At 48.0% G+C, this 13,222-nt stretch overlaps 1 protein-coding gene across 7 annotated transcripts in view; it reads right to left on the reverse strand.

The window, feature by feature from the left end:
• The window catches only part of EFCAB7 (EF-hand calcium binding domain 7), a 367,307-nt gene that overhangs the window by 81,449 nt on the left and 272,636 nt on the right, over positions 1-13,222 (reverse strand). For all 7 annotated transcript variants that reach the window (XM_085602394.1, XM_085602399.1, XM_085602395.1 and 4 more), the window contains one exon: positions 1,848-1,981. In XM_085602394.1, the coding sequence (XP_085458520.1) occupies positions 1,848-1,981 (134 nt within the window). The remainder of the gene's footprint in view (positions 1-1,847; positions 1,982-13,222) is intronic.

Raw genomic sequence — 13,222 nt, forward strand, 5'->3', positions numbered from 1 at the left:
ACAAACATCAGAAATTACTGTATCTTCACAAGAATAAGGCCACTGAGCAGCAGGGCCTGACTCTCATAGGCCTACTGACAGCTTAAGAAAATGTAGGCCTTGATATACTGCTGGAATGTAGAACAGATGCGAATCTCAAGCACCACAATGTTTTACTTTTTACTTCTTTTTACAATCATATATCACACCTGGACGGAAAGGTGTAAGGCGCTTTCACAAAGAATGCGTTGATAACAGTAGTTTACAATTGATAAGTAAGGAGGGTTATAAAAACAAGAACACATAAACGTAAGCAACCAGTACAGTATGAGATGACCTTATATTGTGATCACAACAATAACATTTCGCTTTTTGGTCCTTCGGCTATGGTGAGTAGTTCAGTTACATGAACTCACAAGGCCATTTTGAAAGGCTTTGTGAGCAAGCCAGAACTGGGAGCCAGTTGAGGTCTCAAAAAATGGGAGTAATTTGGTTGTGTTGAGTTGGTCAGATGAGATGAGGTGGAAATTTTTCTCTTGAAATTGCGTAATGGGAAATTAGCTGCTTAGCCCTTTTACGTGTATGTGGAATGAGAGGTTTGCATCCAACATGAAACTTGAAGAGTGAGAAGAAGGGGAAGTGTTGGATGGTAGCCGCCTAGGTTTAGCAAATTTCAGAAGGATAAGTCAATATGTTTTTGTGGGAGTAGCATAAAAATAGGTCTTCAAAGGGTTGGTAACAGATACCAACATGGACGAGATACCAACATGAAGAGATTTAGACTTGAAAATATACTGGCTGGCGAGTTATCTGCTCTTCAATACTTGGCACATGTGTGTGTAGATTAGACTATTTCTGGATAAGTAAATCTTTCCCTTGCACTCGCACTGATCAACAATGGGCAGATTTGACATATGGCATCCACTTCCAGGCCCTTCGAAGGGACTCGCTCTCGTGATTTGTTCCGAGACATTCTAAGGCCTGTCTTACATCCCTGCCCATGCTGATTGGTAAAAACTGCTCTTGCCCAGGAACAAGAAATGAAGGCACTCCCCAGGCCAAGATAAAAGGTGAGACTGGTTGCCGCAGACTGAAGGGTGGGTGTGTGGAGTCCCTGAGCGTGCAAATTCTCCCACTTTACACTTAGGTATGCAGCAGGACCTGGGAAGCCAACCGAGCTAGTATTGAAGAAGAAAAGCGAGGGTCCAGGATAGGCAGCTACCATAGCCCACTGGGACTGTAGGCTTCTGTAAGAACCAAACTTCAAGTTAAAAGAGGATCCGGAAAAGACCCAGTCTTCAGCAGCTCACCATTCTCTGAGCTCAGAATGTGGGTGAATGGAGGGGAGATGAGCTAGGCTGAGAACCCAGTAGATGAATTAGAATACACATCTGGTATGAAGCTGGTTCTCAGGCTGATAAGTCTTGGGAGATTCCGTGAGCCTCTATGAGCGTATCTTCCCTCTTCTGTTTTCTATCATCTGCAATGTATGCATCAATAGTTTGAAGTTGTTGTCGCTCCATTTTTTCTTTTTAGCAAGCGCGAACAGAGCTACTCAGTCTCTGCAACCTCGGAGGTCGCTTCTATACAAACCAGAGGTCTGCACTGTTAGTTCTTTCTCTATTATGTCTATTTGATCTACCAGAAATAGAAAAGCTAATGGCCGTGCTCTGCCCTACTACAGACAGACAGTCAGCTTTTTGTAATTGTGAATTGAAAATGTATTTATCATTCCCAGCATTACTCACTCACAATTTATTAATGTGGATTTCAACAAAGAATTTTAGTTACAGTCGCATATTCCTTTCACATTGACCTACTTGTCACATTAATTATTAACTGTTAATTGAGGAAATGAGAAAACTCACCTTTGCAAAGAGCCCAAGCATCATCATCACACTTTTCACCACTAGTCCTCATTTCATAGAAATTGTACTCTTCAAGGCTCAGAAGACCATTTCCATCCAAATCAATCATGTCAAATATGTCTGATAAAGTTGCCCTGCAATTTTGAAAAACAAAATCAAGTGCAAGCTTTCTTGAGTGGCACTGGTTAATGTACTTCAGTTCAATCAACATTACACAGTTGCCTCAACACAACAAAAAATCTGGGGACACAGTTTATCATTTGTGTGAAGCATTACCTTACTTACAAAGCCCCAAAATAGGAATGGAAGAATGAATAAATAGGTTTATTGTAAGAGTCAAGTCATCGCATTTCTAATAATCTTAAATTAACTAACTGAGTGCCCCTTTTCAGCAATGCTGTGAAATCTGTCCTACATGTGATTCCTCACTATGAATTAAAAAATACACCACACTGGGTGGAATATTTAAAATGGCAGCAACAGGTGACTTTTGTTCTCTGTGTGTTAGACAAAAGAGTATTTTGATAAGCTTCAGCAGCTTCTAGGAAGTGTGGGGCTGTAACTCGATAAAATGACAGGTTCTGAGAGACTCGCTTATGTATTCGGTTTTATGACACAATAGGCTTCTAGAAGAGTAAGAAAAAATTACTTACCCATAACTGCACTTCTTCAGCACTGGTATCTTTCAATGACTCATAGGCCTAAATTATTCTCTGTTAACAGACTGAGAACCCTTTGAATGAATACATAACATTAGTACTAACATTGGTTGATATTTTAAGTTTCTAGCCTTTCCACTTCATTGTACTTAAGTCAACTTTTCACCCAACGGGGTGGGTATGCCTAAACCTCGAAGGCCCCCTTCTCATTCTCTAGCACTAGTGAGAAACATTACTAAAAATTACAGCTTCTCAAGGATGGCCAGACTTGTGAATGCAAGACCAGTGTCATGCTGGAGAACTGTAACTACAGATAAGTATCTTTTTGTTGGCCTGGTTTAGACTATTGACAGGTTTACACGCTTTCAATTTGAATCAGCAGTAGTTTACAAATAATGTAGGTGGTATGACACTTTTGCTGATATAAACAGATTGTGAAGCACAGCTTTTATTTTCCTATATGTGGCCAGACACTAGTTCTCAGAGAAACCCTGCACTGTTCTTGATGTCATCGAACGGAAATGCCCTCAAAATTCACTTCTACATGTAGAGCTATAGTCATGCCAATTTCGCTTGTGGAATGCACCTGTACCCTATTTCTATTAGACTTGCAGCTTTCCAGACTTTGACAGTATGCACCATGCAGTCCTTTGCTTGGATAATGGCCATCTATTTTCCTCTGGAGTGTACAAATATCTTTCTACTCTTAAAGCAAAAATGTAAAAATCTGCAAATAGAGACCACAAATGATTCAGGTTAAAATTCTGATCGCACACAAGTTATAGCAGATGGATTTGTCCCAAAAAATATAATAAGCATGCCTGGGCGTTTGATGGACAAAGCTTGAAGCTCACAAGGGAGTTTGACAGATGTTCTTGCAAGTAAAATGCTCTTCACTAAAGCATCAATTTTATGTTATGCTGAGACATAAGTGTGCTACCTAGGACAGTGTTCATCTCCAATGGATGAACGTTATTGCAATTGGAGGAAATGTTCTAAAGCAGCGGTTCTTAACCTTTTGACTACTGAAGACCCCACACTCAATCATTACTGGAATCCGGAGATCCCCACTGAGTCATTACTGAAAGCAGGGGACCCCCACCATAACAAGTTCTATGATTTGAACCTCAAAACAATACCCAAAAACATAAAAACAAGTATTCGCCAAACATATCCCAGAATATTGAAATATTTTCTTTTGATTCATAATCAAAAATAGAAAAAGTAATCTAATGTGCTTCATTTATATACACTTTATTAATTCTAATTTATTAATTTTAATATTATTTCATTTTATAAACCATTCGCGGTACCCTGAGTGGGTCTCATGGACGGTTCTCAGACCACACGTTAAAAACTACTGTTCTAAAGCAAACTTTCAGGAAACCCTGGTTCACAGCATCAAAAAACTAAGAATTTTCTTTATTTCTATTCATAAAACTGGATAGTTATAAAAACTTGAACAGAATTTCATGCAATAAAGCTGAAACTGCCCTTAAAGTATACACAAAATTTTTTTATACAATAATTTTTTTCACATTTTAGTGTATGACTTGCATGTAGAACTAGTTTTCACTCTAGTCACAATACATTGAAACTGCTCAAAGATGTTTTGGTGTTTAAAATATAAGTGTTTAGTAACCAAGTTTCAAAGATAATTGAAACTGTGTTATTGTTTAAGATTTTTCCCCCTTTTAGGTGGTGGTGGTTCCTGAGTTTGTGAGACTGCCGATCTGGCAGTTTATGTTTTTGGAGGTGGGATATCATAATATGCACTCTTCACTCTTATAGTGCATCATATACAAAATGTTATGTCCTTAATAGTACGCCTGCAACGTAAATTTATCATATTGTCTGAAGAATGTGAGATATATATATATATATATATATATATATATATATATATATATATATATATATATATATATATATATATATATAGACCACCTGTATCTCTAACATAACCGCAATTCCAACTACCACTTATTTGGTATCCTCTTGGCATTTTCTTCCTCTTTTGTAGTTCTTTATTGCTTTTTATTTTAAATGCCAGTATATTTGTTATCATTGTTATTATCATTTACAATGTTCTTTTTCTTGAAAACCCAATAAAAATAATTTGAAAATAAAAAATAATATGCACTCTTCACATCTATGCAGAACGAGGGATATAATCTTCCGACTTGTCACTATGCAAAAAAACCTATTTCTTGGGAGCTATTTGAGGGATCCCAGGTCAATAATTGGCCTTCATCTTTCCATCTTCTTACTTTCCCAAAAGTTGGGGCCACATCTACAAAGGCTTTTTTTGGTCGCAAACGGGCCGATTCGCAGAGCTGGTCGATCTTCAAACGCAAAAAAGGCTTTTTCACATGTAGAAAATCCTAGTTGCGATTTGGTAACCTATTACCGAATCGCAAATTGGGTTTGCGCTTTGGTATTAGGAAGGCATGTGTTTAGGGTGTCCCTTCCTAATACTGAATCGCAGTGGTAAGTGTGAATATTTTGCAACTGAAATGCGGTCACAAAAATTCACATTTTACCGCCTACTTCAAGTACGTGGTAACCCATTTGCAAACGAGAAGGGGCCCCCAAGAACCCCTTCCCTCTTTATGAATGTTTGTAAAAACATTCCCTTGAACCTCTCACCATCCTGATTGACGCCGATACGGGGGCACATATTGTTTCCAAGCTGTACAAGGCATGCGCGGCGCGGGTCCCCTGTGCGGATGATCGTGCGCGGGAGGAATGGGGGACAGACCTTGGTAGGCCTATCACGGACGAACAATGGACGGCATGTTGCAAGGTCACCGACACAGTGTCATTGAATAGCCGTCACAAACTCCTACATTATAAATTCCTGCGCCGTTGGTATATGACCCCGGTTAGACTCCATGCCATTGATCCCGCGCGGCCGCACGCCTGCTGGAAATGCGCTGCACCACATGCCGATTTTGCACACATGGCCTGGACGTGTCCGAGACTGCAGACATTCTGGGCTCAGGTTCACAAGATCCTAGAAGAGATGCTAGGGCTTACACTCATTCCCACTCCTGAGGTCGCACTGTTGGGTTATACGGTCAATTTCCCAAAGAATGTCCGTAAACTGGCCTCGCTAGGGCTTCTTCTGGCCAAGCGGGAGATAGCAAAGCACTGGGGGAGGAAGACAGCTCCCACGTCCAAGACATGGCTTACAGCCATGGCTTTCTGCAGCACGAATAGCGAGATCTACTCTAGTCTCCTCCCAACGATAGCGCGGCCTAGGGACATCTGGGGCCCTTATAAAACATACATTGCAGGCTTGCCTGGCTCGAACCCACCATCCCCGAATCCCGGAATAGCTCCCACTGGAGTGGGGTAGGTCGTACCAACCCACTATTACGCAGATGTAGGGGTCCTGCTGGGGTGTCGACGCAGGGATATTAAGCTCCTGGGGTCAGGTACTGTACACCGCGTGGCGTTTTCCCAGGTTAGAAATGAGGGCGGGGGAGGGGGACGTCTTTGGTACCCTGGAGACAGCTCACGGGTCAGGGATCCCCCTGGTTCTGGTTCGGGCAAGTGTTGATGATGGATTGGTAGATGGGGTCTTGTTGTCGGTTGCATTCATGATGTGGTATTGTTTATCTACGGACCGGAAATGTCACAATGCTGCTACTGATTTGTTATTTGTGGATCACACAGCCGCAAACTCTGTATTATTTGATTTGTCTAATTTCAATAAAAACTTTAAAAAAAAAAAAAAAAAAAAAAAGGTTTGTAAAAACATTTGTAAGAGCAGGCAGTGGTACCACAGACCACTGACTACTCTCAAAAAATGAAAAGAAAACATCACTTTTTTAAAAAACTCATCCCATTTCCCTTTAAGGAAAACAAGCTGCGTTTCGAAAAAAGATTGCTCTATTTAAAAGCAATCACACTCATGGTAGTCTGCTAACCCCAGCAGACCACCATCCCTGTTATTTTAGTATTTTCCAATGGGTTGCGAACTGAGACCTAGCACTCATTAATATTTATGAGGTAGGTCTATTTGCGAACCATTGAGAATTGCACAATGTAAAAAAGGAAAAATAAAATTAAAATAACTTGCCGTTATTATAATTTTATTTTTCCCTGCTGAAGTCAGTTTTGGGACAAGGCTTGCTGTCGTCACTGCCCAGTAGGGGGAGGAGCGGTATGTGCACTCAAGTGCGCATGACCGTTTGGCCGGTTGTCATGCGCACTTAGCATGTTCTCCACCAGGCTGTAATGAACAATCACGATGCTGCTGTCATGGTGACAGCAGCGTTGTGATTGGCTTAGTGGAGCCTGGGTGCTTCCTGGAAGAGAAGTGGAGGAGAGATGACGTAGAAGAAACAAAGTGTAGAGGTAAGTGAAATTTATTTTTATTTTTTTCACCTCCCCCTGCCCCACCACCCCTGTTCCGTACCAGCCACCACTGCATAAAAGCAGAAGATTCGGAACCATTTAAGAACTTTCAGACTCATAAGAATTCACCAGACAATATATATGAACCTAACAGCAACCAAGATGGGTTCTAAAGGAAAGATATCAGAATGTGCTGTAGGTTCACAGCACATAACGCGAACCCCCAGAGTGAGAGATCTATTAATTGGACAACTGCGCTATGCCAGTTGCCATGGTCACTATTAGAAGCCCTCAGTGATTTGCCCATAACTGATATTATACCCATGTTGTCAGCGGCACTCTAAAGCAAACTATACATTCTATGACAAAGGAAATAAAGTAACAGAGAAAAACAAAAATGGCACAAACTATGAAAGACACAGAAGAAACCACATCAGGACGAATAATGGTGCAGTCGCACGAGGTGGTGGGAGCAAGCATTAAAAAATACTATGAAGGTCTATTGACAGGACAGACCCTTGAACCAGAGCAAAAGCACAAGTTACGTACCTTCGGTAACGTTATATCTGTAAGAAACATTAGTTAGTTAGATTCCTTACCTTAGAATATCCCCAGGCTTCAGGCTGGATCCGGAAAGATTTTTCGTCAGCAGTACCCCTGCGCGTCGGTAGGCGTCGTCTGCGGCTCCGCGTCCGTCGTCGGCGTTGTGATCGCGGGGATGACGTTGCTGGAGTACTTAGACGCCGCCCTTGCGCGCTGACGTCAGTTCTGTACTTTGCTTTCCGCGCCAGGAACGCAGAGCCATGCAAGAAACCGACACTGGTGCCAAGAAACTAGGGCCCTCAAAGGGAAATACCTTAACCCTAGATATCGGTTCGCAGAATGGAGAGGATGGGTGGGGCGGTAAGGAATCTAACTAACTAATGTTTCTTACAGATATAACGTTACCGAAGGGAAGTAACTTGTGCATCTGAAAGAAACACTTTAGTTAGATTCCTTATCTTAGAATAGATACCCCAGCAATACCAACCCCAGTGGTGGGCCTGCGAACCAAGATCACACCAGGAAGTCCTGGAGAACGGAACGGCCAAAAAAGCCATCTCTCTGGACTTGGCTGTCCAGGCAGTAATGCTTGGCAAACGTGTGCAGCGAGGCCCACGTAGCTGCCTGACAAATGTCCTACAAGGGGACTCCCCGCCCCAAGGCAGTAGTAGCCGCTATGGCCCGAGTGGAATGGGCACGCAGCCCCACAGGAGGATCCTTTTTAGTCTAGGAATAACAGACCTTAATGCACAAAATGACCCACCGAGAGATGGTGCGCTTGTGCACCGCTTGTCCCTTATTAGCGCCCACGTAGCCAACAAAGAGTTGGTCGTCCACCCGGAACTGTTTTGTGCGGTTCAGATAAAAGGAGAGCGCACGTTTTGGGTCTAGACGGTGGAGATTCTCTTCCTCTTTCGAGGGATGCGGAGGCGGAAAGAAGGTGGGCAAGGTAATGGACTGCCCGATGTGAAAGGCAGTAACCACCTTAGGAAGAAAAGAAGGACGAGTCCTCAGAACAACCTTGTCCGGATGGACAGAAAGGAAAGGAGGCTTAGATGAAAGAGCCTGGAGCTCACTCACTCTTCTGGCAGAGGTGATGGCGACCAGGAAAGCAGTTTTAAGAGTCAGAAAATGGAGAGGGCAATTATGAAGTGGCTCAAAGGGAGCGCACCTCAGAAAAGTAAGAACCAGATTCAAGTCCCACTGAGGCATCACGAAAGGAACCGGAGGAAACATGTGCGTGATGCCTTTCAAGAACCTATTTAAAACCGGGGACTTGAAGAGGGAAGGCTGATCAGGAAGCCTCAAGAAGGCTGAAACAGCTGAAAGATATCCCTTAATGGTGCCCAGAGCGGAGCCCTGCTGGGCCAGGGAAAGAAGAAAGAGGAGAACCTCAGAAAGAAGGGCGGAAAGGAGATCCACAGTCTTTGCTGTGCACCATGCCACAAATTTGTTCCACCTGCAGGCATATACCGTCTTTGTGGAGGGATGCCTGGCTGCCAGAATGACATCACAGACTTCAGAAGGCAAGTCAAATGGCATCAATTGTCGCCGCTCAATCTCCACGCATGGAGGTGGAGGCTGGACAGGTTCGGGTGGAGGACTGTCCCCTGGTGCTGCGACAGAAGGTCCTCCTGAAGAGGCAGTCGAATCGGGGGATCGATTGACAGACTGAGTAGCTCGGGATACCAGTACCTTTGTGCCCAATCCGCAGCCACAAGGGTGACTTGGGCCCGGTCGCGCCTGATTTTCTTCAGCACTCTGGGCAGAAGTGGTATAGGCGGAAAGGCGTATAACAGACTGCAACTCCATCTGCGACGAAAAGCATCTCCGAGCGTGTGCCGCATTGGAAATTCCAACACGCAGAACTGATGACACTGCGCGTTCTCTTCGTTGGCGAATAGATCTAACCAAGCCTCTCCCCACTGCCGAAAGAGGCCTTGCGCCACGTTCGAGTTCAGACGCCACTCGTGATCCATCATGCACCGGCGGCTGAGTTCGTCTGCCCTGGCGTTCAGAGAGCCCGCCAGGTGTTGAACCACCAGGGTGATGCCCTGATGTCCCAGCCATGCCCAGAGGCGCAGAGCCTCTTGACATAGGGTCCAGGACCCCCCCTGCCCTGTTTGTTGCAATACCACATGGCGGTGGTGTTGTGCGTGAACACCTGTACTACACTTCCCCGGACAGAGGGAAGGAATGCCTTCAGTGCAAGTCGGATCGCCCGCAGCTCCAGAAGGTTGACATGGAGCCGGGACTCCGCCGGAGAACAGAGGCCTCTGATCTCTGCCTCTCCCATGTGGTCCCACCATCCCAGGAGGGACGCATCCGTCACCACTGTGTACTCCGGTTGGGGCAGGGAGAGGGATCTGCCGCTGACCCAATCGCGGTCCGCGAGCCACCACTGCAACTGTCTTGCAGTGCCCTCCGAGATCAGGACGTGGTCGGACAGGTTGCCCTGTTGTTGAGCCCACTGGAACTTCAGGTCTCACTGCAGAGCCCGCATCCGCCACCTGGCGTGATGTACCAGCAGGATGCAGGAGGCCATCAGACCCAGTAGCCGTAGGGCCATCCTAACCGAAACTCGGGATAAAGGCTGAAAGATTGGACTCAGAGCCTGAATATCCTGAACCTGCTGTTCGGGAGGATAAACCCGAAACTGCGCCGAGTCCAGAACCTCTCCGATGAAGAGATGCTTCTGGGAGGGACTCAGATGTGACTTCGGCATGTTGATGGAGAACCCCAGCGAGTGCAGGAGGTCGGCCGTAGTCTGGAGGTGGGAGACGACGGCTTGGGGCAAGCCCGCCTTCAACAACCAGTCGTCGAGATAGGGGAAGACTGGAACCCGAAGGCCGAAGGGGAGCACGGTGAACTGAAAGTGCTCGTGGCTCACCGTGAACCGCAGGAAACGCCGGTGGGCCGCCAGGACTGGAATATGGAAATAAGCGTCTTGCAGGTCCAACGCTACCATCCAGTCTCCAGGGTCCAGGGCAGTGAAAACCTGAGCTAATGTCAGCATCTTGAACTTCTTCTTCCGGAGGAAGACGTTGACGCTCCTGAGGCCCAAGATAGGGCGCAGGCCCCCTTTGCCCTTCTTGGGAACCAGAACGTAGTGGGAGTAACAACCCCATCCCACTTCCGGGTCAAGAATGCGCTAGATGGCCCCCTTGGCCAAGAGGGCCGTAACTTCCTCCTGCAGAAGTTGCAAGTGATCCCCCGACATGCGGTGGTACTGCGGTGGCATGGCTGGAGGGGTCGTCTCGAAGGGGAGGGAGTAGCCCCTTTGGATGATTTGCAGCACCCACCTGTCTGAAGTGATGGAACGCCAGTGGAGCAGGAGATGGCGAACTCTGCCTCCCACTGGCATGGAATGGGCCTGAAAGCTCGGACTAGGAAGGCTTTGAGGCAGATGCTGCAGGGGCGGATGTGGACTAACCGGCTCTCTGTCCCCCTGTTTCGCCATGGCGGAATCCACATCCGCGACCGTGTTGAGGCTGGTTCTGCGGCTTGTGGCTGGACGAACGTGCGGGGGCGCCCCTTCCTTGGCCACGAAAGGGGCAAAAAGCAGAAGTTTGCTAGCGCTGGGCCGACAGGCCCAAGGACTTGGCCGTAGCCCTGGAGTCCTTAAAGCGCTCCAGCGCGCTATCTGCTTTGTCGCCAAAGAGGCGACGGCCATCAAAAGGCATGTCCATGAGAGTGCTCTGGACATCCCCTGAAAAGTTTGTGGACCTCAGCCAGGCGTGACGATGAATCGCCACAGTCGTTGCAATCGCTCTACCCAGCGAGTCCGTGGTGTCAAGTCCACACCAAATGGAATACCATGCTGCATCTCACCCCTCAGCAAGAGCCTGGGCGAGCCGTGTCCTGGCCTCCTCAGAACACTGGGGCAGCACTTCCGCCACCGTATCCCACAGAGAGTGGGTGTAACAGTCTAAATGGCATGCGGTATTAATGGACCGTAACCCAAGGCTGAGTGAGGAAAACAGTTTCTTACCAAACTGTTCCATCCTTTTGGATTCCCGGTCCGGAGGAGCGGTCGGGAAGGCGGTTTGTGACATTGAGGCCTGGATAACCAGACTCTCAGGGGTGGGGTGCACGGACAGAAAGTAGGGGTCACCCGGAGCTGGGCGGTGGCGCCGGGCCACGTTCCGATCCACAGGAGAGACTGTGGTGGGCTTGGACCAAGTGCCCATCAGAATGTCAGTGAGGGCCTCATTAAACTGCAGCAGGGGCTCCGAAGAGCTTACTGGAGGATGAAGCACCTCGGTGAGAAGGTTAGTCCTCACGGCCGCTGCAGGGAGCTCAAGGCGCAAGGCCTTGGCTGCCTTGCGCAGCACCACGGTATAAGTAGCACCCTTCTCCGTAGCCACGGAAGGAGGAGAGATAAAACCAGTGTCAGGTGAAGTGTCTAGACCACTGGCCTCCCCTAGCTCATCTGCCCAGTCCTGACTTAACTGGCACTTCTGTGCCAGAGGGTCCTCAGATCCCTCCCAGTCCTCCCCTTCATCCCTGTCCTGGTAAACAGGCAGAAATGACAGAGCCGGGTCATAGGTGAATTCCTCACCCACCGACGCCGGAGACGGCGCCGCACCGACTCCGGAGCCGGACGGGGGCTGAAACCAGGGGCGGCAGCGTCCGAGGACGGTGCCGGGAGCGACACCAAGGGGGGTCAATGCCAGCGGAGGAGTCGGGAGGACAACTGGCGTCGACCGGGACCCAGGTCTGGATCCCAAAGGGGCCTGCGGTGTCGGGACCGAAGTCGGCGGCGGCGCCGGGGCCGAAGCCGAAGCCGCTGGCTCGCTAGTACCCCCAGTCGGGCCTGCTGGGGCCCGAAGGCGCGCCGGCAGGCCTCGATGGCGGACAGAGAGCCCTCATGGCCAAGAGGAAGCCTCGAATCTCGCCCGGAGTCGCTTGAGGCCCAGGAACTGGAGGGTATGGGACCGGATGCGACTCCTGCGGTTCTGGCGGAGCCGTGCGGGTGGTGCCACCCGAACCCTCGGCCGAGTCGCACGACCAGCGAGGGGAGTCGGAAGAGCGATGTCGCTTCTTTGACTTCTTTTTGCTGTGCCTCGACTTACCTAAATGCGAGGACTTGGAACCCGAAGAGCGGTGATGACTGCGGCTCCGCGACCGGTCCCTCGACTTCCTCCTCGTCCGAGACCTCGAGCGGCACTGAGCAGCCTGCCGGATCTCGAGGAGCTTGCGGGACCACTCCCGCCTAGCTTTCGACATCAAGGCCCGGCAGTCGGGGCACGACTCGTCATCGTGATCGGCCCCGAGACAGTAGAGACACCGGCGGTGGGGGTCGGTAACCGACATCAGTCGGTGACAGGCGTCACATGGCTTGAAACCGGGCATCTCTACCGGCACCAGGAGTCGAAGTCGATTTGAAAAAATAGACCAAAACAGTCCAAAAAGTTAGTCAAAAAATGACTAAGGGTACACTTCTTCCCGGATCTGCGCTTGCTGACGCGGAAAAAAGAAGAACTGACGTCAGCAAGCGAGGGCGGCGTCTAAGTACTCCAGCGACGTCATCCCGGCGATCACAACGCTGGCGACGGACGCGGAGCCGCTGACGACGCCTACCGACGCGCAGGGGTACTGCTGACGAAAAATCTTTCCGGATCCAGCCTGACGCCTGGGGATATTCTAAGGTAAGGAATCTAACTAACATGTTTCTTTCAGATATAAGAATATCGGACTTGGATCACTTTAATGTGTGCCTTTAGTGACACAATATTAACACTCAAAGTTCCTAGAGTGTAAGGCTGCCATCAGGGCTTTCCTAGCCAAATATTTCAGCAAAACATT

This window comes from Triturus cristatus, chromosome 4_2 (assembly GCF_964204655.1).
Source record: "Triturus cristatus chromosome 4_2, aTriCri1.1, whole genome shotgun sequence".
Classification (NCBI taxonomy): domain Eukaryota; kingdom Metazoa; phylum Chordata; class Amphibia; order Caudata; family Salamandridae; genus Triturus; species Triturus cristatus.